The 27,077-nt window shown below is 41.0% G+C and overlaps 1 protein-coding gene and 1 long non-coding RNA gene across 5 annotated transcripts; both read right to left on the minus strand.

Annotated features, from left to right (window-relative positions):
- Positions 1-55: 55 nt before the first annotated feature.
- On the minus strand, positions 56-23,097 carry LOC110535561 (guanylate kinase). Of its 3 annotated transcripts, none has more exons than XM_021620666.2 (16): positions 22,993-23,097; positions 18,658-18,773; positions 18,312-18,353; positions 17,759-17,855; positions 15,347-15,485; positions 13,657-13,741; positions 13,425-13,510; positions 12,907-12,950; positions 12,633-12,748; positions 12,364-12,405; positions 7,037-7,114; positions 5,473-5,569; positions 5,007-5,145; positions 3,286-3,370; positions 2,671-2,756; positions 56-1,056 (listed from the first exon to the last, which is right to left on the minus strand). In XM_021620666.2, exons 2-16 carry the CDS (start codon positions 18,767-18,769, stop codon positions 1,021-1,023), a joined length of 1,284 nt encoding a protein of 427 aa, XP_021476341.1. In that variant the 5' UTR covers positions 18,770-18,773; positions 22,993-23,097; the 3' UTR covers positions 56-1,020. The 3 variants fall into 3 exon arrangements, with proteins under 3 accessions (XP_021476341.1, XP_021476422.1, XP_021476505.1); XM_021620747.2 differs by lacking the exon at positions 22,993-23,097 and adding an exon at positions 19,355-19,636; XM_021620830.2 differs by lacking the exon at positions 7,037-7,114.
- Positions 1,108-2,674, minus strand: LOC118938690. Of its 2 annotated transcripts, none has more exons than XR_005035902.1 (3): positions 2,626-2,674; positions 2,291-2,585; positions 1,108-2,245 (listed from the first exon to the last, which is right to left on the minus strand). It is a non-coding gene; the product is annotated as an uncharacterized LOC118938690 (long non-coding RNA). The 2 variants fall into 2 exon arrangements; XR_005035903.1 differs by having other exon boundaries at positions 1,108-1,750; positions 1,796-2,585.
- Positions 23,098-27,077: the final 3,980 nt, after the last annotated feature.

Below are 27,077 nucleotides of genomic sequence, written 5' to 3' on the forward strand. Positions count from 1 at the left end.
GATTTCATTGAGTATTCCTGTACCTTGTGACAGGTGATGTATGCACTGAAAGACAAATTAAACAGTATGAGTGGTACTTTTTATTTGTCTAGCTCCGTTGCATACAAAAGCATACACTACAAGACACACACATTTTCTTTTCTGCAGATGGATGGCTACAGTAATTGACCTGCGAGTTAAACTGACGACCTCAGGTCTGACCTTTGACCTATGAAAGCTGTGTGTGGAGTGCTTTGGTCCTTACCCAGTCAGTTACATAGTCATCCACAAATACTGTTCAATTAGTATAACACCCCACCATACACATCCTTACATTTGGTGTAACATCATTCAGACTACACTATCATTGCTTAAAACCAAGAGAGAAAAATGAGACTGCAGAACACAGAATGGCGTTTTTACTATTTGACCAATAAGAATATAATTAGATTAAGATGAAGACATAGCAGTGTTTACCTCAAAGCTAGTCCGCTAATATGACATTTCACAGCTAAGACACCGTTTTATGCACAACTTTTGTTTTAATACTTCTCGGGTTGTTTGTCCATCATACTGTATGCTGGATGGTCCTCACACAAGTCAAAGGCATTCATCACAAATGTCAAGTCAGGGGCATGTTAAGTATATTGTCAAACGTTTAGATTATAATGGCTTTGGCAGTGGTTTCTATTTGTCTACATGGCTCAAGCCCAGTTGGCAGTAAGGTATGAAGTAGACATTAACTTTTGACTATACTCTATACGTACCTTTCAAATGTCCCTTTGTCTTACTCAAAATTCCTCATAAATGACAGACTGAATGAATGTGGAAAACAACCTAAGAGTTTTAGACCATCTTCTTGAATCTTAGGTGCATACAGTAGTACGCGTTTCTGCCGATATCCCCACAGTCGTCATATGGCAACCTTTGAACGTTCCCTTTTGTGGCTAAATCGAAATTAGCTGGTGTCAAATGTTGGTTTATGTATCGCCTGTAAGGGACCAGGCAAGAGGAAGACTGGGACGCTCTTACTGTAGTTCCTTACGACTTGATGCCCTCCTGAACTCTCATTATTTCCTGTTGAGGGAGTAGAAAGTGCTCAACATTTGGGTTGGAGCTCTTAATTTAACATGGTAATACAAAGGTGAAATAACAAAGTATATTAGTTACATACTGGAACAAGGACTTGTAATAACATAAAGTAGATCATGAGTAATTAAACATGAGAATTAACTTTCAGCGAGGGGATCTAATTACAGAGTCATTTTTCAAATGGTGTAATAACCAATAAACTCTTAAAATGAAATTAAAACTGCAGGTTTTGCCTTGAACATGTCTAACATGTCCCATTGAGAAAGACGTGATAATATATATAGTTATAGAACATACTATATACAAACACTTCTCCAACATGGAATGCATGTATCTAGTCATCCACACCTCCTGTATCTACTCTTTATTATACTGCCATCTTCATTTAAGACTCACCTCCTGTATCTAGTCAATACCTCCTGTATCTACTCTTTATACTGCCATCTTCATTTAAGACTCACCTCCTGTATCTAGTCAATACCTCCTGTATCTACTCTTTATACTGCCATCTTCATTTAAGACTCACCTCCTGTATCTAGTCAATACCTCCTGTATCTACTCTTTATACTGCCATCTTCATTTAAGACTCATCTCCTGTATCTAGTCAATACCTCCTGTATCTACTCTTTATTATACTGCCATCTTCATTTAAGACTCACCTCCTGTATCTAGTCAATACCTCCTGTATCTACTCTTTATACTGCCATCTTCATTTAAGACTCACCTCCTGTATCTAGTCAATACCTCCTGTATCTACTCTTTATACTGCCATCTTCATTTAAGACTCACCTCCTGTATCTAGTCAATACCTCCTGTATCTAGTCAATACCTCCTGTATCTACTCTTTATACTGCCATCTTCATTTAAGACTCACCTCCTGTATCTAGTCAATACCTCCTGTATCTACTCTTTATACTGCCATCTTCATTTAAGACTCATCTCCTGTATCTAGTCAATACCTCCTGTATCTACTCTTTATACTGCCATCTTCATTTAAGACTCACCTCCTGTATCTACTCAATACCTCCTGTATCTACTCTTTATACTGCCATCTTCATTTAAGACACACCTCCTGTATCTAGTCAATACCTCCTGTTTCTAGTCAATACCTCCTGTATCTACTCTTTATACTGCCATCTTCATTTAAGACTCACCTCCTGTATCTAGTCAATACCTCCTGTATCTACTCTTTATACTGCCATCTTCATTTAAGACTCACCTCCTGTATCTAGTCAATACCTCCTGTATCTACTCTTTATACTGCCATCTTCATTTAAGACTCACCTCCTGTATCTAGTCAATACCTCCTGTATCTAGTCAATACCTCCTGTATCTACTCTTTATACTGCCATCTTCATTTAAGACTCACCTCCTGTATCTAGTCAATACCTCCTGTATCTAGTCAATACCTCCTGTATCTAGTCAATACCTCCTGTATCTAGTCAATACCTCCTGTATCTACTCTTTATACTGCCATCTTCATTTAAGACTCACCTCCTGTATCTAGTCAATACCTCCTGTATCTAGTCAATACCTCCTGTATCTAGTCAATACCTCCTGTATCTACTCTTTATACTGCCATCTTCATTTAAGACTCACCTCCTTAAGAACACTTTGCAACTTCTCATAGGACTCATCCAAGTCATCGTTGACAATGACAATGTCAAACAATCCAGGCTCATTGCCTATAACAGAAGAGTGAAGAAACAAAAATGAAAACTCATTGTCGACAGGCATGCAATGGACTGTCCTTAGTTCAAGTCACATCCCTCAAACATTTGTAGCTTTAAAACCAGTTTACGTAGGACAGTAAAGAGGAACTACACTCCTTCATGTTTACATAGGACAGTATGGTGGACCTACACTCCTCCATGTTTACATATGACAGTAAAGAGGAACTACACTCCTCCTTGTTTACATAGGAAAGTATGGTGGACCTACACTCCTCCATGTTTACATAGGACAATATGGTGGACCTACACTCCTCCATGTTTACATAGGACAGTATGGTGAACCTACACTCCTTCATGTTTACATAGGACAGTATGGTGGACCTACACTTCTCCATGTTTACATAGGACAGTATGGTGAACCTACACTCCTCCATGTTTACATAGGACAGTATGGTGAACCTACACTTCTCCATGTTTACATAGGACAGTATGGTGAACCTACACTCCTCCATGTTTACATAGGACAGTATGGTGGACCTACACTCCTCCATGTCAATCCGTGCTGCCTCCAGGCGGCTCTGGATTTTTTCCTCCGTCTCCGTCGCTCTACCCCTCAGACGCTCTTCCTGTACACATTAATGTTCCCCAAGCATTTTCAGTTTATACATTTCAAGAACAAACTTTTCATGTGGCCATCTGAGGTCTAGCAAGCATGGAAAAAGTTCAACTGCATTGTAGAAGAATGGTAGGCAACTAGATTCAGCCATAGGCTGCTTTTTTTCTGAGCAAATGGTTATTTATCCGGAACATAATAATAAATATACACCACTGTTCAAAAGTTTGGGGACACTTAGAAATGTCCTTGTTTTTGAAAGAAAATAACATGTTTTTTCCATTAAAATAACAGCAAATTGATCAGAAATACAGTGTAGACATTGTTAATGTTGTAAATGACTGTTGTAGCTGGAAACGGCTGATTTTTTAATGGAATATTTACATAGGCGTACAGAGGCCCATTATCAGCAACCATCACTCCTGTGTTCCAATGGCACGTTGTGTTAGCTAATCCAAGTTTAGCGTTTTAAAAGGCTAAATGATAATTAGAAAACCCTTTAGCAATTATGTTACCACAGCTGAAAACTGTCGTGCTTATCAAAGAAGCAGTAAAACTGGCCTTTTTTTAGACTAGTTGAGTATCTGGAGCATCAGCATTTGTGGGTTCGAATTACAGGCTCAAAATGGCAAGAAACAAAGTACTTTCTTCTGAAACTCATCAGTCTATTCTTGTTCTGAGAAATTAAGGCTATTCCATGCGAGAAATTGCCAAGAAAGTGAAGATCTCGTACAATGTTGTATACTACTCCCTTCTCAGAACAGCACAAACTGGCTCTAACCAGAATAGAAAGAGGAGTGGGAGGCCCAGGTGCACAACTGAGCAAGAGGACAAGTACATTAGAGTGTCTAGTTTGAGAAACAGATGCCTCAAGTCCTCAACTGGCACCTTCATTAAATAGTACCCGCAAAACACCAGTCAACATCAACAGTGAAGAGGCGACCACGGGATGCTGGCCTTCTAGGTAGAGTTCCAAAGTAAAAGCCATATCTCAGACTGGCCAATAAAAGGAAAAGATTAAGATGGGCAAAAGAACAGACACACTGGCCAGCATCCCGGAGTCGCCTCTTCACTGTTGACGTTGAGACTGGTCTTTATGGGTCCTCAGGGCAAATTTGTTCAACATGAGGAAAGACACCCACATATACAGTTTCAGGTCAAACGGGGAGGCGGATATCAGGATTGAAGTAAGACTTCTTACAACAGCAATAACTATAAGCCAATTGGTGCCATTCGTTTTGACTAAATTACTCATGGCCTCTAGTTTCTGTGTGGCAAATTATCAAAAAAGTGGCCAATATATGCTGTGAACCCCTAATAATTTGTACACTACAAATGGGCCACAAATAATCTCAAATGTATTATGTATTTCACAATAACATAAATTAATACCTTAATTACATTGAGACACAATCACATATGTCTTTCAATTTATCCATGGGTATAGTTGGGAACAGATTTTATAAATTAAAATCATTAGCTGAATTTCTGGTGATTTTACAGTCTCCTTTGTCCAACAACAGATTTCTTAAATTTGTTTGCTTAAAACTTTGGGGGCCAAATAATAATACTTGCGAGCCGAATTTGTCACCTGTTGTGGAACCTTGCAGTAGAAGAACGCTGTGCAATGTATGGTTGTGGACTCTTACCAGGACCTCAATGGAGGGGGGCTGAATTGAAACATAGATTGGGTCCAGGTCAGTTTCCTTGATGTGTCTCACTCCCGCAATATCCACATCCAAAATACAAATGAGGCCCTTGGCCCTCACGTCCTGTACAGCACACTTACTGTGGAGAAAACAAACACAGCTATGTTTAATTGCATCTACGATTCCGCTGAACAAACTATAAAATTACACCAGGTAGCCGAGTGGTTAGTGCGTTGGTCCAGTAACTGAAAGGTTGCTAGCTCGAATCCCCGAGCTGACAAGGTAAAAAAAAAGCTGTCGTTCCGCCCTTGAACAATGCAGTTAAACCACTGTTCCTAGGCTGTCATTGTAAATCAGAATTCGTTCTTAACTAACTTGCCTAGTGTAATAAAATAAAAAATACATATTTTTTTAAATACTCTAAGACATTTTGGTGCAAACCAAAAGTTCAGAAAACGTACTCTACCTTGTTCCATACAGGTTGCCAGAAAACTCATTAGTCTCAATGAATTCTCCCGTGTCAATATCCTCCTGCATAGCCTCCCTGTTTGTGAAGTGGTAATCTTTAAACAGACAGGAGAGAAGAAGACACAGTTAGTAATCAGTCATGCAGGATGGAGTTCTCTCAAATTAATGAAGGGTAAACTCACAGGGTACAATAGATGTATAATGATAAGTATTCAGGCACTAAAAAAGGGTGATATAGAAAAAAATGCAAGGATAAGTATGGGTAGATAGACATTTTTATTCACATCATTACAAGCAATTAGGGAAATTAACATTGACATCACTAGAAGCAAATCACACAATGAATGACCCCCAAGTACGAAATGTGGAAGGTGATTAGAAACGGGCAAAAAAGACACGCTGTGTGGAAGCAAGATGAACAGTATATATACACAGTATAGAACACAGTACAGTATATAACAGTTCAGTAGGAGAGAGGGTGTACAGGGCACATCAAACTAACACATTACTGTCCCCTACCATTGGGATTATTTTATTCCTCTACAACATCACAGTCACAGTGGATCTAACACATTGGGGGAAACCATGTAGGGAACACAGGACAACCTTGTCACAATCACTTCAACAGGGACAACAATGTTCATAATGAACCTACAGCGACTCATATCAACGCATGCACATTAGCATTGCAACATAACAGGTGTGTTCAGATTGAGAAGGAATCCCAGCACATTCAAATACAGTATGTCCTGGTAAAACATATGTCTCACTGGGAAAAGAGGACTGCGATAGATGTAAATAAAGGTGGAAATGCTCTCTATGAAGGTCCTAGTAATGCTTTCTAATGGCAAAATCATATATATATTTAAAAAAAATCTAACTAATAGACAATCACATTAGACTGAATCCAGCAAAGCTCATAGTCCTGGTAGTGCAGTTACTGCGTTATTTTAAAAAATCTAAATATGTACAACTAGAGCTCAACTGAAGACATCAAGCCTCAACTCTCTCCATTATCCATATTCTTGGGTGGAAATAGAATACATCAAACAGCTATCTTCCTCAAAAAACTGTTATTGCTTAGGTCGTAGGAAATCACATAGATGTATTGATCAAATTAATAGAATAGTCGTGAGGATATCTGCCTTGACAACGGGACCAGATTGTGCTAGCAGCTATGATCCATACTTTCAATTAATATTACTGAACTGGAGTATATGAAATATCAAACAAAAGGCTTTACTATGAAGCCTATCAATCTCAACAGAATGTTGTGATGCTAATGGTGGGTACATACAGTAACAGACATTTTATGGATGTGACAACTTTTTGGGGAGGGGTGGGGGGGGGATCCACTGAGGAATCACAGGGGGCTATTTTCAAAAGCTTTTTACCACAAAGTGCAAACTGGCATACCTAGTATGCACTTGGTATTGTTTAGTTTGGTCACTCTATACTGTGAAGATGAAAGTAACCCCCATCAATCTCTCTTCACAATGTTTTTATGAATGGCATTTAGACTTGGTTGGATAGAACACAAAGTTAAGAGGAGATAGCTACACCTGCAGATGAAACAGACGATAGGACGTCTGCTAGGGGCAGTAATGTAGCCCCCAGAAGCATAGGTAGACAGAACAGGCCTACGGAGAAAACAAAAAAAAGGCACAACAAATAATGTTTATTGCTGTATCTTATAGGGGGATCATTTGGAGAGCCACTGGTGCAGTTCACTTGAGCTAAGAAGCATGGGAGCTTCAGTGTCAGTCGGAATGGAGTAGGCTGGGTTATGTAGGTGAAGAGGTGGTGTGAAGGTTGTGTACCTAAGAGGACAACAAGGTAGTGATGGAGTTCTGTAGGTACAGAAAAGCTGTAAGTTACAGGTTTTATATAGTTGAAGTCGGAAGTTTACATACACCTTAGCCAAATACGTTTAAACTCAGTTTTTCACAATTCCTGACACTTAATCCAAGTAAAAATTCCCTGTCTTAGGTCAGTTAGGATCGCCACTATTTTAAGAATGTGAAATGTCAGAATAATAGAAGAGAGAATGATTTATTTCGGCTTGTATTTCTTTCATCACATTCCCAGTGGGTCAGACATTTACATACACTCAATTAGTATTTGGTAGCATGGTCTTTAAATTGTTTAACTTGGGTCAAGCTTCTAGAGTAGCCTTCCACAAGCTTCCAACAATAAGTAGGGTGAATTTTGGCCCATTCCTAATGACAGAGCTGGTGTAACTGAATCAGGTTTGTAGGCCTCCTTGCTCGCACACGCTTTTTCAGTTCTGCCCACACATTTTATATGGGATTGAGGTCAGGGCTTTGTGATGGCCCCTCCAATACCTTGACTTTGTTGTCCTTAAGCCATTTTGACACAACTTTGGAAGTACGCTTGGGACCATTGTCCATTTGGAAGACCCATTTCCGACCAAGCTTTAACTTCCTGACTGATGTCTTGAGATATTGCTTCAATATATCCACATAATTTTCCACCCTCATGATGCCATCTATTTTGTGAAGTGCACCAGTCCCTCCTGCAGCAAAGCACCCCCACAACATGATTCTGCCACCCCCGTGCTTCAAGGTTGGGATGGTGTTCTTCGGCTTGCAAGCATCACCCTTTTCCCTCCAAACATAACGATGGTCATTATGGCCAAACAGTTCTATTTTTGTTTCTTCAGACCAGAGGACATGTCTCTAAAAAGTACGATCTTTGTCCCCATGTGCAGATGCAAAACGTAGTCTGGCTTTTTTATGGCGGTTTTGGAGCAGTGGCTTCTTCCTTGCTGACGGGCCTTTCAGGTTATGTCGATATAGGACTTGTTTCACTGTGGATATAGATACTTTTGTACCCGTTTCCGCCAGCATCTTCACAAGGTCCTTTGCTGTCGTTCTGGGATTGATTTGCACTTGTGGCACCAAACTACGTTCATCTCCAGGAGACAGAACGCGTCTCCTTCCTGAGCGGTATGATGGCTGCGTGGTCCCATGGTGTTTATACTTGCACACTATTGTTTGTACAGATGAACGTGGTACCTTCAGGCATTTGGAAATTGCTCCCAAGGATGAACCACAGTTGTGGAGGTCTACAATTTGTTTTTCTGAGGTCTTGGCTGATTTTTTGATCTTTTGATTTCCCATGATGTCAAGCAAAGAGGCACTGAGTTTGAAGGTAGGCCCTGAAATACATCCACAGGTGCACCTCCAATTGACTCAAATGATTTCAATTGCCTGTCAGAAGCTTCTAAAGCCATGACATCATTTTCTGGAATTTTCCAAGCTGTTTAAAGGCACAGTCAATTTAGTGTAGGTAAACTTCTGACCCACTGGAATTGTGATACAGTGAATTATAAGTGAAATAATATGTTTGTAAACAATTGTTGGGAAAATAACTTGTGTCATGCACAAAGTAGATGTTCTAACCAACTTGCCAAAACTTTAGTTTGTTATTAACAAGAAATGTGGGTAATGGTTGAAAAACGAGTTTTAATGACTCCGACTTCAACTGTATATAGGGGGTCCCGTGGGGATCAGTTAGTAGATCGTTGTGCTTGCAATGCCAGGTTTGTGGATTTGATTCCCAAAAGCCATAAGAATCTAGTCATCACAAATGACTGGATGCTGTAATGTAAAGTATCTCTGTAATATGTCATGCAACTACATGCATTATCTGTACTGCATTTCCTGCAGTCAAATGACCTAGTGGCCTCATAGGTGAACGTTATTAAAATGTTTCATAATTTCATAATTAATAAACATTATTTAAATGTTTCCATGTCTGGGTTCTGGGTTCTGTGATATTGGGATGAAAACTATAAATGGAATACATTTCAACTCTACAGTGCCTCCCGGAAAGTATTCAGACCCCTTGACTTTTTCCAAATGTTGTTATGATACAGCATTTTTCTAAAATGTATTAATAAAAAATACCTTCAGCAATCTGCACACAATGACAAAACGAAAACAGGTTTTTGGGAATGTTTTCAATTTTAGCAGAAAAACAAAACAGAAATACCTTATTTACAAGTATTAAGACACTGTTATGAGACTCGAAATTGAGCTCAGATGCATCCCTTTCCCAATAATCATCCTTGAGATGTTTCTACAACTTGATTGGAGTCCACCTGTGGTAAATTAAATGAATTGGACATGATTTGGAAAGGCACACAACTGTCTATAAAAAGGTTCCACAGTTGACAGTGTATGTCACAGCAAAAACCAAGCCATGAGGTCAAAGGAATTGTCCGTAGAGCCCAGAGACAGGATTGTGTCGAGGCACAGATCTGGGGAAAATGTCTGCAGCATTGAAGGTCCCCAAGAACACAGTGGCCTCCATCATTCTTAAATGGATGAAGTTAGGAACCACCAAGACTCTTCCTAGAGCTGGCCTCCTGGAAAAACTTGGCAATCGGGGGAGAAGGGCCTTGTTAAAGGGGGTGACTCTGACAGAGCTCTATAGTTCTTCTGTGGAGATGGGAGAACCTTCCAGAAGGACAACCATCTTTGCAGCATTCCACCAAACAGACCTTTATGGTACTGTGGTCAGACAGAAACCACTCATCAGTAAAAGGCACATGACTGCCCGCTTGAAGTTTGCCAAAAGGTACCTAAACACTCTCGGACCATGAGAAACAATATTTTCTGGTCTGATGAAACCAACATTGAACTCTTTGGCCTGAATGCCAAGAATCATGTCTGGAGGAAACCTGGCATCATCTCTACGGTGAAGCATGGTGTAGGTAGCATGAGGATGTTTTTCAGTGGCAGGGACTGGGAGTCTAGTCAGGATCGAGGGAAAGATGAACGGAGCAAAGTACAAGTCTCTGAATGTCCTTGAGTGGCCCAGCCAGAGCCCAGACTTCAACCTGATTGAACATCTCCCGAATGGTGCAGCAGTCTAAGGCACTGCATCTCAGTGCTAGAGGCATCCCTACAGACCCTTGTTCGATTCCAGGCTGTATCACAACTGGGCATGATTGGTAGTCCCATAGGGCGGCGCACAATTGTCCGAGTGTCGTCTGGGTTAAGGTTTGGTTGGCCGTCATTATAAATATGAATTTGTTCTTAACTGAATATATAAAAAAATGTAACATCTCTGTGGAGACGTGGTAGTAGCTGTGCAGCAACGCTCCCCATCCAACCTGACAGAGCTTGAGGATCTGCAGAGAAGAATGGGAGAAACTCCCCAAATATAGGTGTGCCAAGCTTGTAGCGTCATACCCAAGAAAACTTGACGCTGTAGTCGCTGCCAAAGCTGCTTCAACAAAGTACTGAGTAAAGGGTTTTTGCTTTGTCATTATGGGGTAGTGTGTGTACATTGAGGGGGGAAATGATTTAATCAATTTTAGAATAAGGCTGTAAATGTAACAACATTTTGAAAAAGTCAAGGGGTCTGAATACTTTCCGAAGGCACTGTATGTCTGACATGGTACACTTAGAAAAAAGGGTTCTTCAGCTGTCCCCATAGGAGAACCCTTTTGCGTTCCATGTAGAACCCTCTACAAGGAACCCAAAGAGTTCTACCTGGGTATGACGAAACCAAAAGGGTTCTTCTTGGGTAGATCCTCTCAAGCTCTGTCAGGTTGGACAGGGAGCATTGCTGCACAGCTATTATCAGGTCTCTCCAGAGATGTTAAAATTTTTTTTTATTAAACTAGGCAAGTCAGTTAGGAACAAATTCTTATTTAGAACCCTCTACATGGAATGCAAAAGGGTTCTACCTGGAAAGAAAAGGAGTTCTTCAAAGGGGATTCCTTGGAGACAGATAGCATCTTTTTTTATAAAAAAAAGTGCATTTTTAAGCCCATAACCATGTGTGTGAGGTGTGTACTTTTGTTTCAAAGTAGATTTGTTTAAGACTACCAAGAAATCACTGCAGTAAAAGGTTAATCATTGTCTCCAGTCTTTGCTAGGACTTATTTACGATAGAAAACACAACTTTTGGCTCTTCAGTCAGCTGTCGTCTGAACAGTAGTGAGCAGCTTCCACCACACTCAACATGGCATGCCAGGTCTGAGAAAAACGTAGGAAATTTGACTAAAATCCGGGCCATTCCATTTGGTATGGTACTGTATGTTACTTTGTTATATTACATTACATTGGCCTACGTAAATCCGGGACACTTAAATTAGTATGATATGTTATGATTTCTTGGCCCTCCCACCCCTATCGTTTTTTGTGTGCAGTGTGAACACTCCAAAGGAACAACATTTTGTAAAAATCCATGTAGGAAAAAGATCTTGGTTCCTTTCTAAACATAGCAATGTGAATGCAAAGAGGACTCGGTCCACAAACTAGGTGAAGTGAACTGGCAAAAGAGTTGAGTCCTCATTCAAAGGCAGTGTGAATACAATGTGAATACAATGTCAATACAATGTGAATACAAAGAGAACTGAATTCTTTCTGGTTTTTGTTTTTTTTGTACCCCAGCTCACTTTAAAGAGGACTGAGATCAGTTATTTTAAAGAGGACTATATGTGAAAACAGCCTTAAATAATCCCACAGCACCCCAATCACAACCACTCCTTACCGCCCCCCACCACCCCCAAATAATACCCCCACCCCCACCCCAAAAAAATACAAATAACGTAATGCCTTTCGTGAGGTAACACTCGCAGTTGACCCCCCTTACTAGCTCTGACTTTGCTGATACAGTAGCTACTTTATTGAGGAAAAATGTACTTGTGGTTGCTATCGCTGTATTGGAGTGCCTGCTGAATGACTAAAATGTCAAAATGTAATATATTGAATTCCAGTCTCTGCGTTCATACAGTAGGCATTTCTTACTAAAGATGGAAGCTTCATTCTGGGCCTGGAGAGCACCACTGAAATCTTTCTGGGCTTACTGACATGATTCTGTGTTGAGATTGAAAACATTTTTACTGTACCTTTGCCATCTACCTCTCCTGGACGTGGATCCCGGGTTGTATCTGCAAGGACACATTCAGTGAACATCAATTCAACATCCATCCTATTCTGTGATCATATGATACAGAATGATATCAATAGCCTCAACCTGTCAATGCTATGCAAGACAACCCTGACTGTATATGGTTTCTTTAGTGTTCATTGGTCTTCCTCGTGGTCCAGTCGCACCCGCGGGAATAGATACTGCAGCCCTGCTGCTGGAAACTACATCTGGTGATACAAAACGTACGTGACACGCTGAAGCCGAAGACTCCCTTGTAGTCCTTCAGCAGTTTCTTTAGCAGAGTGCTCTTCCCTGCCCCAGAGGGGCCGCTCAGAACGACCGGCCTGGGGCCTGACATAACACTGGAGGAGAGGGAGAGGGTTCAATAAAATGAAAAACATTAAGCATGTGAAAAGCTATACTTTACATTGAATAGTGAAAACTTGTTCTCAATTGAACTAACTCGTTTTCTATTGAAAATGTGTGGCTGTGATATGCATAATAACAAATTGCTTCTTACGAATTGCATCTTTCTTTCTTGGTCGACTGAACCTTCGTTATTTCCTGTTGAGACAAGTATAAGAATATCAAGTTTAGTTACAAAGCCATCACATAAATATGACTCAACACTTACTACCGACCACAGGAGATCGGTGACACCTTAATTGTGGACCACAGGAGATTGGTGACACCTTAATTGTGGACCACAGGATATTGGTGGCACCTTAATTGTGGACCACAGGAGATTGGTGGCACCTTAATTGTGGACCACAGAAGATTGGTGGCACCTTAATTGTGGACCACAGGAGATTGGTGGCACCTTAATTGTGGACAACGGGCTCGTGGTAACGGCTGGAGCGGAATATTTGGAATGATATCAAATACATGGTTTCAATACATTTGATACCATTCAATTAACTCCATTCCAGCCATTATTATGAGCCGTCTTCCCCTCAGCAGCCTCCACTGCTACCGACTGACTGACAATTATACTTTGTCCCCATACTACATGCAGACAACCATCCTCTTCAGACTCACCTCAATAAGAACACTTTGCAATTTCTCATACGCCTCCTCTAAGTCTTCATTGATAATAAGCACGTCAAACATTCCTGGCTCGTTGCCTGAAATAGGAGAGTGATAAATGAATTGTGAAAGCTCTTCTCAAATCATTGTTAAAGGCATAGCACGGATAATTAATTGTTCCATCCATATTCTTCAAACATTTGTAGTATGGCCATGTCTATTTGGGACAGTAAGAGGGACCTACTGAGCTCCATGTCAACTCGCGCTGCCTCCAGACGCTTCTGCAGACTTTCCTCTGTCTCAGTATTTCTGTCCCTCAGACGCTTTTCCTGTAAACATCAATGGTCCCCAAATGTATTACAATTTGTACATTTCAAGAGTCTCATATCACGAGCTCAAGGATGACCAGCCCAGTCTTATAGACTAGACGTAACATAGTCAACGGAAATCCAGGACACTGAAATTAGTATGCTATGTTATGTTTGGTATTTTTACACAATACCTATGGTTACCTAAGTCAAAAACAAAAGTATGTTGATTGATCGCGGTGGATAGGTGGGTGTATAACGTGACTGTCTAGAGATCCAAAGGTTGCGAGTTTTAATCTCATCATTGACATCTTTAGCATTTTAGTAACTTTTACAACTACTTAACACTTTTTAGCTACTTAGCATGTTAGCTAACCCTTCACCTAACCCTAACTTCAACCTTTTTAGCTAGCCCTTCCCCTAACCCTAACTTCAACCCTTTTAGCTAGCCCTTCACCTAACCCTAACTTCAACCCTTTTAGCTAGCCCTTCACCTAACCCTAACTTCAACCCTTTTAGCTAGCCCTTCCCCTAACCCTAACTTCAACCTTTTTAGCTAGCCCTTCCCCTAACCTCAACCCTTTTAGCTAGCCCTTCCCCCAACCCTAACTTCAACCCTTTTAGCTAGCCCTTCCCCTAACCCTAACTTCAACCCTTTTAGCTAGCCCTTCCCCTAACCCTAACTTCAACCCTTTTAGCTAGCCCTTCCCCTAACCCTAACTTCAACCCTTTTAGCTAGCCCTTCCCCTAACCCTAACTTCAACCTTTTTAGCTAGCCCTTCCCCTAACCCTAACTTCAACCCTTTTAGCTAGCCCTTCCCCTAACCCTAACTTCAACCTTTTTAGCTAGCCCTTCCCCTAACCCTAACTTCAACCCTTTTAGCTAGCCCTTCCCCTAACCCTAACTTCAACCTTTTTAGCTAGCCCTTCACCTAACCCTAACTTCAACCCTTTTAGCTAGCCCTTCCCCTAACCCTAACTTCAACCCTTTTAGCTAACCCTTCACCTAACCCTAACTTCAACCCTTTTAGCTAGCCCTTCACCTAACCCTAAGCGTAACCCTTTAACCTAACTCCTAAACTTAACCCTAACCCTAACCCCTAGCCTAGCTAACATTAGTCAGCTACACACCTATTTAGAATTCGTAGCATATCATACATTTTGCAAAATCATAACATATTGTGAATTTTTCTAATTCATAACATATTGTATGTTACGCAAATTCATAACATATAATACAAATTGTACTTCGTAACATATATGAAATTGGTGATGGACATCAACAAACGAATACATAACATACGAAACATAACATATCATACTAAATTGAGTGTCTCGGATTTACTAAATGCTCTGAGACCAGGTTGGCTTGACATGTCTAAGGATTATTATCACATAGAGAAAACAATAGGGGTCCAAACTCAAAACCTTAAGAAACGCCAAAATACAGTAAAACACTCTGCGTTGTATGATTGTTACAGAGTTTACAGACGCAGAGCCACGATAGTCTGTATTCCATTGTGACATATATCTGCACCTCAGTAAGAGCATATCAAATGAGTTCGTAAATGTTTTCTATTGGACAATGCGGACTATGGCAGCTCTGAACTCTGAATTGGACTTTACCAGGATCTCAATAGAGGGGGGCTGGATAGAAACATAGATGGGGTCCAGATCAGTCTCCTTGATGTTCTTCACTCCCTGGATCTCCACATCTAAGATGCAGATGAGGCCCTTGGCCCTCACGTCATCTACAGAAGACTTGCTGTGTAGAAAATAGACAACATAAATGATGCTCATTCATTGTTTAAGGATCCCATTGAACAGCACAAGAACGCACCTTTCCACCGAGGTATGTACAATAGGCTTATAACAGGGGCTGGGGAGTGACATTAGACCAGTGACTATTCCTCACATGCTACAGAATAGCTAGGGTAAGAGGATAGTAACATTAACCATAACACCAAAGCTAATATCAGGGTTCAGTGGTTCAGATTAAGAGTAACACTACAGGTGCTGAGTTCTGTGTGCTATCAAGTGTTATCCTGATATGTACAGTGCATTCAGAAAGTATTCAGACCCCTTGAATTCTTCCACATTTTTTTGCGTTACAGGCTTATTCTAAAATTGATTAAATAGTGTGTTTTTTTCACTCACCAATCTCCACACAACACCCCATAATGACGAAGCAAAAACAGGTTTATAGAAATGTTTCTAAATAAAAAAAATGTAATGTATTCAGGCCCTTTACTCAGTAATTTGTTGAAGCACCTTTGGCAGAGACTCAAGTATTCTTGGGTATGATGCAATAACATCTGCTAAACATGTGTATGTGGCAAATAAAATTTGATTTGATTTTTAAGCTTGGCATACCTGTATTTGGGGAGATTCTCCCATACTTCTCTGCAGATCCTCTCAAGCTCTGTCAGGTTGGATGTGGAGCGTTGCTGCACGTCTCTCCAGAGATGCTCGATTGGGTTCAAGTATGGGGTCTGGCTGGTCCACTCAAGGACATTCTGAGTCTTGTCCCGAAGCCATTCCTGTGTTGTCTTAGCTGTGTGCTTAGGGTCATTGTCCTGTTGGAAGGTGAACCTTTGCCCCAGTCTGAGGTCCTGAGCGCTCTGGAGCAGGTTTTCATCAATGATCTCTCTGTACTTAATCGTTGTTCATCTTTCCCTCAATCCTGACTAGTCTCCCAGTCCATGCCACTAAAAAACAATCCCACAGCATGATGCTGCCACCACCATGCTTCCCCATAGGGATGGTGCCAGGTTTCCTCCAGATGTGACACTATTCAGGCCAAAGTGTTCAATATTGGTTTCATCAGACCAGAGAATCTTGTTTCGCATGGTCTGGGAGTCTTTAGGTGCCTTTTGGCAAACACCAATCGGGCTGACATTTTACTGAGGAGTGGCTTCCGTCTGGCCACTCTACCATAAAGGCCTGATTGGTGGAGTGCTGCAGAGATGGTTGTCCTTCTGGAAGGTTCTCTCATCTCCACATAGGTACTCTGGAACACTGTCATAGTAACCATCAGGTTCTTGGTCAGCTCCCTGACCAAGGCCATTCTCCCCCAATTGCTCAATTCGGCTGGGCGGCCAGCTCTAGGAAGAGTCTTGGTAGTTCAAAACTTCTTCCATTTAAGAATGATGTAGGCCATTGTGTTCTTGAGGACCTTCAATGCTGCAGAAATGTTTGGTACCCTTCCCCAGATCTGTGCCTCGACACAATCCTTTCTCTGAGCTCTACAGACATTTCCTTTGATCTCATGAATTGGTTGTTGCTCTTACATGCACTGTCAACTGTGGGACCTTATATTGACAGGTGTGTGACTTTCAAAATCATGTCCAATCGATTGAATTTACCTCAGGTGGACTCCAGTCAAGTTGGAGAAACATCTCAAGGATGATCAGTGGAGACAGGGTAGACCTAAGCTCATAGCAAAGGGTCTTAATACTTATGTAAATAATTTCTAAAAGCCTGTTTTCACTTTGTCATCATGGGATATTGTGTGCAGATTGATGAGGAAATGTTTTTATTTAATCCATTTTAGAGTAAGGCTGTAACATAACAAAATGTGGACAAAAGGAAAACTTTCTGAACGCAGTGTATAATGGAGGATAAAGCTCATTCTGTCCCCGGCCTGTCTCTTTGCTCATCCAGCTGGAACTGCATTTAAAGATATCTTTACAAAGCCATGACAGGAGAAAACCCTACTGGATTCTAGTCACCAGTGGAGCAAGTACTCTGCTTGTTCATTTTGATGTATCATAATCACCGGTAGGGCAACATAAAAGCAAATTAACTAGCATACTGTTCCAAAACTCCAGTAATGTTCCCAAAATTATCAGGTTTTCCAGAAATCCAGGTTAGAGAGTTCTTGTATTTCCTGGTTATTCCCTCTTGATTCCAGGAATCCTCCATCTGGGATTTCTAGAAAGCCTGAGAATTGTGGGGAAAGTCATCAGAAATTCACAACCCTACATGTAACTGTAAGATATTTTGGTGTCAACAGAAGGTTATCAACATGTACTCTACCTTGTTCCATACAGGTTGCCGGAAAACTCAGCATTCTCAATGTATTTCCCATCATCAATATCCTCCTGCATAGCCTCCCGGTTTGAGAAGTGGTAATCTTCAAATGGACAGGAGAGGAGAATGATCAATTCATTGTCAATCAGGCTTGAAAGCAGATTTGAAGTTACAAAACCAGCTTGATTCAAATCCAGGAGAGCGTCACTGATATCCTTCTTGGTTTACTGACATGATCTGTGTGCAAGGATCGACGCAGGTAGACGAGAAGCAGGGACAGGGAGTGAACATTTCATTTAGCAACAGACATGGATCAGGACAAGACATGAACACATAACGACATTAATGCTGACACAGGGAACAAACCGGGGAGCAGACAGAAATAAGGAAGGCAATCAAAATAGTGAAGAAGTCCAGGTGAGTCCAGTGAACGCTAATACGCGTAATGATGGTGACAGGTGTGCGAAATGAAGGGAAGCCTGGCAGCCCTCGAGCACCAGAGATGGACAGCGGGAGCAGGCGTGACACTGTGTTTATGAGTCAGAGAATGTTACTGTACCTTTGCCATCTACCTCTCCTGGACGTGGGCCCCGTGTTGTATCTGTAAGGACACATTCAGTGAGCATCAACATCCATCATCAACACCATTCATCAACCTCCAACATCAACATCCATCATCAACATCCATCATCAACACCATTCATCAAGCTCCATCATCAACATCAATCATCAACATCCATCATCAACATCATCATCATAATTGTGCTTGGATATGGATTGGATACAGAGCTATCCCACATCAAAATCCTTTGACAAACTTGATAGATACTGATAGATAGGGCTTAATGCTGTCCCCCTTCCTCCCTGACAGGATATTGGGGTAGGAGCCAGAAACACAAACGTACGTGACACGCTGAAGCCGAAGACTCCAACATAATCCCTCAGTAACATCTTCATAAGAGTGCTCTTCCCTGCCCCTGAGGGGCCGCTCAGAACAACCGGCCTGGGTCCTGACATAACACTGGAGGAGAGAGGGAGAGAGGAAGTACAATGAAAGATACAGTGAAAAACCTTTCATACTGTCACATAGTGTTCCTTTAGCTATACATCTGCTACACATTTTTGGGTCATTTGGGCATTAAATTAAAACATGCTAACTTTTGGACAAAAATGCTAAAGTTAGTATTTGTGCCAGCGGCCAGGTAAACAGAAAAAAAGACATTACTCTCTCTCTTTGTCCAAAGACTTTTTATAGGGTAACCAAATTGTAATTTTGTAATTTGGGTGAACAATGCCTTTATACAGTTTTTTAGGTATGTATGTAAACAAATCTTTCCACTACTGATTTCTGAGAAAGCTATGTACTAGATACTTTTGGGGCGGCAGGGTAGCCTAGTGGTAGAGCGTTGGACTAGTAACCGCAAGGTTGCAAGTTCAAACCCCCTCTGTCGTTCTGCCGCTGAACAGGCAGTTAACCCACTGTTCCTAGGCCGTCATTGAAAATAAGAATTTGTTCTTAACTGACTTGCCTAGTCAAATATAAATACGTATACAGTATATGCATTTTAGTTTTGACCTTGTGCTTTTGTCTTCGTGGATTACCTAGGAGATCTGTATTGGCTGCACCAGTCCGTCCACTCATGAACTCCAACGCCTTTCAGTAGCCTACTGCTGTCTGGCCTGACACTACCACAACCGTTACAGATATACCAAACAAAAGGGAATCTAGCACTACCAGGTCTTCTTCTGTAACCTTCAAAATAACCCTCTCTTGCCCAGATTAAGTCTGGCTAACTCAGGAGCCAATCTGTTTAGAGTGCTTGGAGGGTAAACAGCTAGCGAACCTAAAGCTGAGCAGCTCTTCCTTTGGTCCCAGGCTCAGACGCTAGAGATAATCCACTGATCCAGGGAATAAACTCATCTGATGGAATGGCTACCGCACAATGATATATGGGGGGACAGCCATTGGGACTGCACTTCAGGACCACACAGGGACCACACATCAAGAGTGCCCAGACGGTAAAGGGTTAAACACAAAACCCACAGAAACCGGAAGCAAAATTCCAGCAAATTGCCCTGACTGTTTAATCTAGCAGGCAGTTATAATCACTTCTATAATGTAGCACATCCATGTGCTGCCATTCTAGTAACACTCTGTTAGCATTATGGGAATGATGTAGCTCTTCCATGAAACCAACATTGGGGACATAGAAAATTCCTCACTTTAGCAAAAACCCAACTCAACATTAGGCAAATAAGTAGGAATGCACTAATGAAGCAGATTGGATGATAGGACTTTGTAAAAAGGGATTAGGAATAGATTTCACGGTCCAGTACAGACAAGTACCATGCAGGCCTTTTACTTAAGTCAATCTGGGCCAATGAGGTTGATTAATAGAAAGTGGGCCAAATGGAACACCCGGCACTGAGCTGCGTCAACACTGTATGTCTGCATCAACACCACATATCTGCCTGCAGAAAGTCATATTGGTTGTTCTATTGTGACTCTGAAAATAAGGACATTCCCAGATATAAACCATGTTCAAACAGGCGAATTTCAAGTCAATCAGCAGTGGCAAAACATTTGAGGTAAGAGGCGGATCGCTCTTCATACTGTTGGTGAAATGACGTTGTTGCTGACAGAGTCATTGGCTAATCAGGCAGTCTGACCTATTTCGTGTCCTGGTTGACTCTCTATATTAATGTGGTCCTTAACAGTCAATGATGTTGCATGGGTATAGCACACTAAAGACTAACAAACAGATTGACTTATTTCATTGGAGGTGATACCAGAATCCACTCTAAAATATTCATAGCCCGATAAACCATCACAACCCAGATTCCTGTCTGCTGACCTTATTTGGGCTTTTTGGTGAAAAGTGCTATGGGATTATTGGTCATAATTGAATAATTAAGTAAAGGGTCTATTGCCTACCCCTTAAAAGGACACAACTTTCCAAAGACAACAAAACTGGTACTGCATGTAGGTACCTGAAATTATACCAAATCTTGAATAACCTTTGTCAATATTTAGGTGCATCTTACTTACGCACAAAACTTATATTTCCAAGCACAGCAACAAAAGAACACTGAAGGACAGTACCATAACATACAAACTGTTTACAAGTTGTTACTCCAAATACTATATATTAACTGCACCTGTTTCTGACTTCATAACATCTATATGGAGTCCATAAACACTAGTATAGTAAGTCATTTCCGGTTTAAATTTATTACTGAAGACAGACCGCTTGATGTACTCTAGGCATGTCCCTGCTACCCTGCACTCTTAGAAAAAAAGGTGCTACCTAGAACCTGGCTATCCCCATAGGAGAACCCTTTCCCATAGGAAAGCCCTTTGGAGAACTGTTTTTGGTTGCAGATAGAACCCTTTTAGTTCAATGTAGAACCCTTTCTACACAGAACCCAAAAGGGTTGTAGCTGGAACCAAAAAAGGTTATCCTATGGGGATAGCCAAAGAACCCTTTTGGAACCCTTTTCTCAAAGAGTGTAGAGTATATTAGCTATGCCTGTCCTACAGTATATTAGCTATGTCTGTCCTACAGTATATTAGCTATGTCTGTCCTACAGTATATCTACAGTATATTAGCTATGTCTGTCCTACAGTATATTAGCTGTGCCTGTCCTACAGTATATTAGCTATGTCTGTCCTACAGTATATTAGCTATGTCTGTCCTACAGTATATTAGCTATGTCTGTCCTACAGTATATTAGCTATGTCTGTCCTACAGTATATTAGCTATGTCTGTCCTACAGTATATTAGCTATGTCTGTCCTACAGTATATCTACAGTATATTAGCTGTGCCTGTCCTACAGTATATTAGCCCCGCCTGTCCTACAGTATATTAGCTATGTCTGTCCTACAGTATATTAGCTATGTCTGTCCTACAGTATATCTACAGTATATTAGCTGTGCCTGTCCTACAGTATATTAGCTATGCCTGTCCTACAGTATATTAGCTGTGCCTGTCCTACAGTATATTAGCTATGTCTGTCCTACAGTATATCTACAGTATATTAGCTGTGCCTGTCCTACAGTATATTAGCCCCGCCTGTCCTACAGTATATTAGCTATGTCTGTCCTACAGTATATTAGCTATGTCTGTCCTACAGTATATCTACAGTATATTAGCTATGCCTGTCCTACAGTATATTAGCTATGTCTGTCCTACAGTATATTAGCTGTGCCTGTCCTACAGTATATTAGCTATGTCTGTCCTACAGTATATTAGCTATGTCTGTCCTACAGTATATTAGCTATGTCTGTCCTACAGTATATTAGCTATGTCTGTCCTACAGTATATTAGCTATGTCTGTCCTACAGTATATTAGCTATGTCTGTCCTACAGTATATCTACAGTATATTAGCTGTGCCTGTCCTACAGTATATTAGCCCGGCCTGTCCTACAGTATATTAGCTATGTCTGTCCTACAGTATATTAGCTATGTCTGTCCTACAGTATATCTACAGTATATTAGCTGTGCCTGTCCTACAGTATATTAGCTATGCCTGTCCTACAGTATATTAGCTGTGCCTGTCCTACAGTATATTAGCTATGTCTGTCCTACAGTATATCTACAGTATATTAGCTGTGCCTGTCCTACAGTATATTAGCCCCGCCTGTCCTACAGTATATTAGCCCCGCCTGTCCTACAGTATATTAGCTATGTCTGTCCTACAGTATATTAGCTATGTCTGTCCTACAGTATATCTACAGTATATTAGCTGTGCCTGTCCTACAGTATATTAGCTATGCCTGTCCTACAGTATATTAGCTGTGCCTGTCCTACAGTATATTAGCTAAGCCTGTCCAACTGTATATTAGCTGTGTCTGTCCTACAGTATATTAGCTATGTCTGTCCTAAAGTATATTAGCTATGCCTGTCCTACAGTATATTAGCTGTGTCTGTCCTACAGTATATTAGCTGTGTCTGTCCTACAGTATATTAGCTGTGCCTGTCCTACAGTATATTAGCTGTGTCTGTCCTACAGTATATTAGCTATGCCTGTCCTACAGTATATTAGCAGTGTCTGTCCTACAGTATATTAGCTGTGCCTGTCCTACAGTATATTAGCTGTGTCTGTCCTACAGTATATTAGCTATGCCTGTCCTACAGTATATTAGCTATGTCTGTCCTACAGTATATTAGCTATGCCTGTCCTACAGTATATTAGCTATGCCTGTCCTGCATTGTTAAAGTTGTATATTTGCCTTACCTTCTCTCAGTGGGAGTACTGTGTGGCTGTAGAGGAGGTGTCTCAGAGTGATTGAGATGGAAGAGAGAGCTTGTACGCGTGTTTGAGGTGTGTGTGAGAGGTGTGTGTGTGTGTGTGTGTGTGTGCATTTGTGTGACCTGTGGCTAGGTGTGTGTTTGTCACACTGATTGACAGAGACAGCTTACTGTCAGCATCAATTACCACCTCCTCCCATCAGCTCATCAGCCATTTGCACACCGGCATGCTGGCCTTGTTTATCTGCAGTGTCTAAACAGGTAGCGGCTTAATTACTTCAGGTCATCATGACTGGCTCCGTTGGCTGCATCTTGCCCACGCTTAAGGCCTCACAGCTCTGTCAAAACAGTGTAGCCAGTACCTCTCTTAATCCGTTGGTTGACCAATGCAGCCTCAGGCCATCATTGTAAATAAGAATTTGTTCTTAACTGACTTGCCTAGTTAAATAAAGGTTAAATATATATATATATATATTTTTTTTTTTTAAATCACTGGTCAACTTATTTTCCACCATAATTTGCAAATAAATTCATAAAAAAATGCTACAATGTGATTTTCTGGATTTTTTTTTCTCATTTTGTCTGTCATAGTTGAAGTGTACCTATGATGAAAATTACAGGCCTCTCTCATCTTTTTAAGTGGGAGAACTTGCACAATTGGTGGCTGACTAAATACTTTTTTTGCCCCACTGTAAATTACTATTGTAGCTGGAATATGGAATATCTACATTGGTGTCAGAGGCCCATTATCAGCAACCATCACTCCTGTGTTCCAATGGCACGTTGTGTTAGCTAATCCAAGGTTCATCATTTTAAAAGGCTAATTGATCATTAGAAAACCCTTTTGCAATTATGGTAGCATAGCTGAAAACTGTTGTGCTGATTAAAGAAGCAATACAACTGGCCTTCTTTAGACGAGTTGAGTATCTGGAGCATCAGCATTTGTGGGTTTGAATTACAGGCTCAAAATGGCCAGAAACAATTAACTTTTTTCTGAAACTCATCAGTCTATTCTTGATCTGAGAAATTAAGGCTATTCCATGTGAGAAATTGTCAAAAAACTGAAGATCTCATACAATGCTGTGTACTACTCCCTTCACAGAATAGCGCAAACTGGCTCTAACCAGAATAGAAAGAGGAGTGGGAGGCCCCGGTGCACACCTGAGCAAGAGAACATGTACATTAGAGTGTCTAGATTGAGATACAGACGCCTCACAAGTCCTCAACTGGCAGCTTCATTTAAATAGTACCTACAAAAGACCAGCCTCAACATCAACAGTGAAGAGGCGACTCCGGGATGCTGGCCTTCTAGGCAGAGTTGCAAAGAAAAAGCCACATCTCTGACTGGCCAATAAAAATAAAATATAGGCTAAAGAACACAGACACTGGCCAGAGGAACTCTGCCGAGAAGGCCAGCATCCCGGAGACGCCTCTTCACTGTTGACGTTGAGGCTGGTCTTTTGTGGGTACTATTTAATGAAGGTGATGTTTCCAGCTACAACAGTCATTTACAACATTAACAATGTCTACACTGTATTTCTGATCAATTTGATGTTATTTTGATGGACAACAAATGTGCTTTTCTTTCAAAAACAAGGATATTTCTAAACCTTTGAACAATAGTGTATATTTCTACTGTGCTGTGATGTTTCACAAAAGTTCTGAACCTTTCTATTCTCAAAGTTTTTATAGATTGTGAATTAGTTAAACGAAAAAAGTTGTGAAAAAGTTAAACACTTTTGCTAAGACTGTTATTATATTATTGACTGATTGACTGATTGATTTCTTCTGTCTTTTCTGGTTGATGAAACTGAAATTGCAACCAGATTTCTATTGCTTGTTTAAAAAATAGCGATATTTTGGAGATGTTTGATCTGGTAGATTTGCAGTCTATATGTAAGAGGTGGCTGTTGTGTTGTTTGCAGTTACGTGTGACATTGGTGTCACATAGAGGATTCTTCCAGATGCTCCACCCACTCTCTCAGGTGTCAGGTGATTGTACAGTATTACATGTGTTGCCACATGTGACGCTAGTGTTACAAACTCAAATCATAGAGGGCCGAGTGTCTGGAGGTTTTCCCTCCTCCCTTGTAGCCGATTGACAAATTAAGGTCATTGATTAGTTAGTAACTCCCCTCACCTGGTTATCTAGGTCTGAATTTAGAAGAAAAACCAAACACTAGTAGACAGACGGCCCTCCGGGTTTGAAACCCCCGATAATGATAGATGGGTCCTGATGCTACTTGTGCCTTATTGTGAATACTTTTACTTTAGCTCAGCCCATGAAAATAGTTCCCAGCTATGTCTACCTTCTCTCTCTCTAGCCCTCCTTCCTGCCCTAGAGGGTCAGACTATTAGCTCATATATCCTTTGTCTTGGCAAGAACAGCGGATGGTCATAACCTTAGGAAAGCTCAGAATAGCAGGATTGAATGGGCTAGTCTTGACCTGACCAGGGCTGGACTAATCCTTAAGTGGTCCAATTGTTTCTTAAAGGACAATCACAAACACATATAACAAGGCTCCGGATTGGCCAAATCAACATGCAAGGGCTGCTTGGCTTTTAATGATGAGACATTTCATAACATAGAGAAGGGCAACAGGTCAGGACTTATTCTTAGACAATATTCTTGCCTACAGGGCTTTGAACATCATTTAGATAAAGATAATTTAGTAAAACGTCATAACTTTCAGAATCAGCATGAACTATTTATTAACTAAATAAGTAATACCTTTTAATGTTAAAAAATGTAAATGTATATAAACATAACATCAATAATCATTTACAAAGCATTTATAAACATGTATAAGCAGTGGTGGAACAACCACTCAGTTTTCACACTGGACTAAAAGTAAAGATACCTTAAAAGAAAATGTAAGTAAAAGTGAAAGTCACCCAGAAAAAAATACTACTCGAGTAAAGGTATTTGGTTTTAAATGTACTTAAGTATCAAAAGTTAAAGTATAAGTCATTTAAAATGTCTTATGTTAAGCAAACTAGACGACACTATTTTATATTTCCATTTTTATTTACGGATAGCAAGGGTCACAGTTCAACACTCAGACACAATTTACAACAAAGCATTTGTGTTTAGTGAGTCCACCAGATCAGAGGCAGTAGGGATGACCAGGGATGTTCTCTGTTTAGTGAGTCTGCCAGATCAGAGGCAGTAGGGATGACCAGGGATGTTCTCTGTTTAGTGAGTCTTCCAGATCAGAGGCAGTAGGGATGACCAGGGATGTTCTCTGTTTAGTGAGTCCTCCAGATCAGAGGCAGTAGGGATGACCAGGGATGTTCTCTGTTTAGTGAGTCCTCCAGATCAGAGGCAGTAGGGATGACCAGGGATGTTCTCTGTTCAGTGAGTCCTCCAGATCAGAGGCAGTAGGGATGACCAGGGATGTTCTCTGTTTAGTGAGTCCGCCAGATCCGAGGCTATAGGGATGACCAGGGATGTTCTCTGTTTAGTGAGTCTGCCAGATCAGAGGCTATAGGGATGACCAGGGATGTTCTCTGTTTAGTGAGTCCTCCAGATCAGAGGCTATAGGGATGACCAGGGATGTTCTCTGTTTAGTGAGTCTGCCAGATCAGAGGCTATAGGGATGACCAGGGATGTTCTCTGTTTAGTGAGTCTGCCAGATCAGAGGCAGTAGGGATGACCAGGGATGTTCTCTGTTTAGTGAGTCCTCCAGATCAGAGGCTATAGGGATGACCAGGGATGTTCTCTGTTTAGTGAGTCTGCCAGATCAGAGGCTATAGGGATGACCAGGGATGTTCTCTGTTTAGTGAGTCCTCCAGATCAGAGGCAGTAGGGATGACCAGGGATGTTCTGTTTAGTGAGTCCTCCAGATCAGAGGCAATAGAGATGACCAGGGATGTTCTCTGTTTAGTGAGTCTGCCAGATCAGAGGCTATAGGGATGACCAGGGATGTTCTCTGTTTAGTGAGTCCTCCAGATCAGAGGCTATAGGGATGACCAGGGATGTTCTCTGTTTAGTGAGTCTGCCAGATCAGAGGCAGTAGGGATGACCAGGGATGTTCTCTGTTTAGTGAGTCTGCCAGATCAGAGGCTATA

Source organism: Oncorhynchus mykiss, chromosome 1, assembly GCF_013265735.2.
Source record: "Oncorhynchus mykiss isolate Arlee chromosome 1, USDA_OmykA_1.1, whole genome shotgun sequence".
NCBI lineage: Eukaryota > Metazoa > Chordata > Actinopteri > Salmoniformes > Salmonidae > Oncorhynchus > Oncorhynchus mykiss.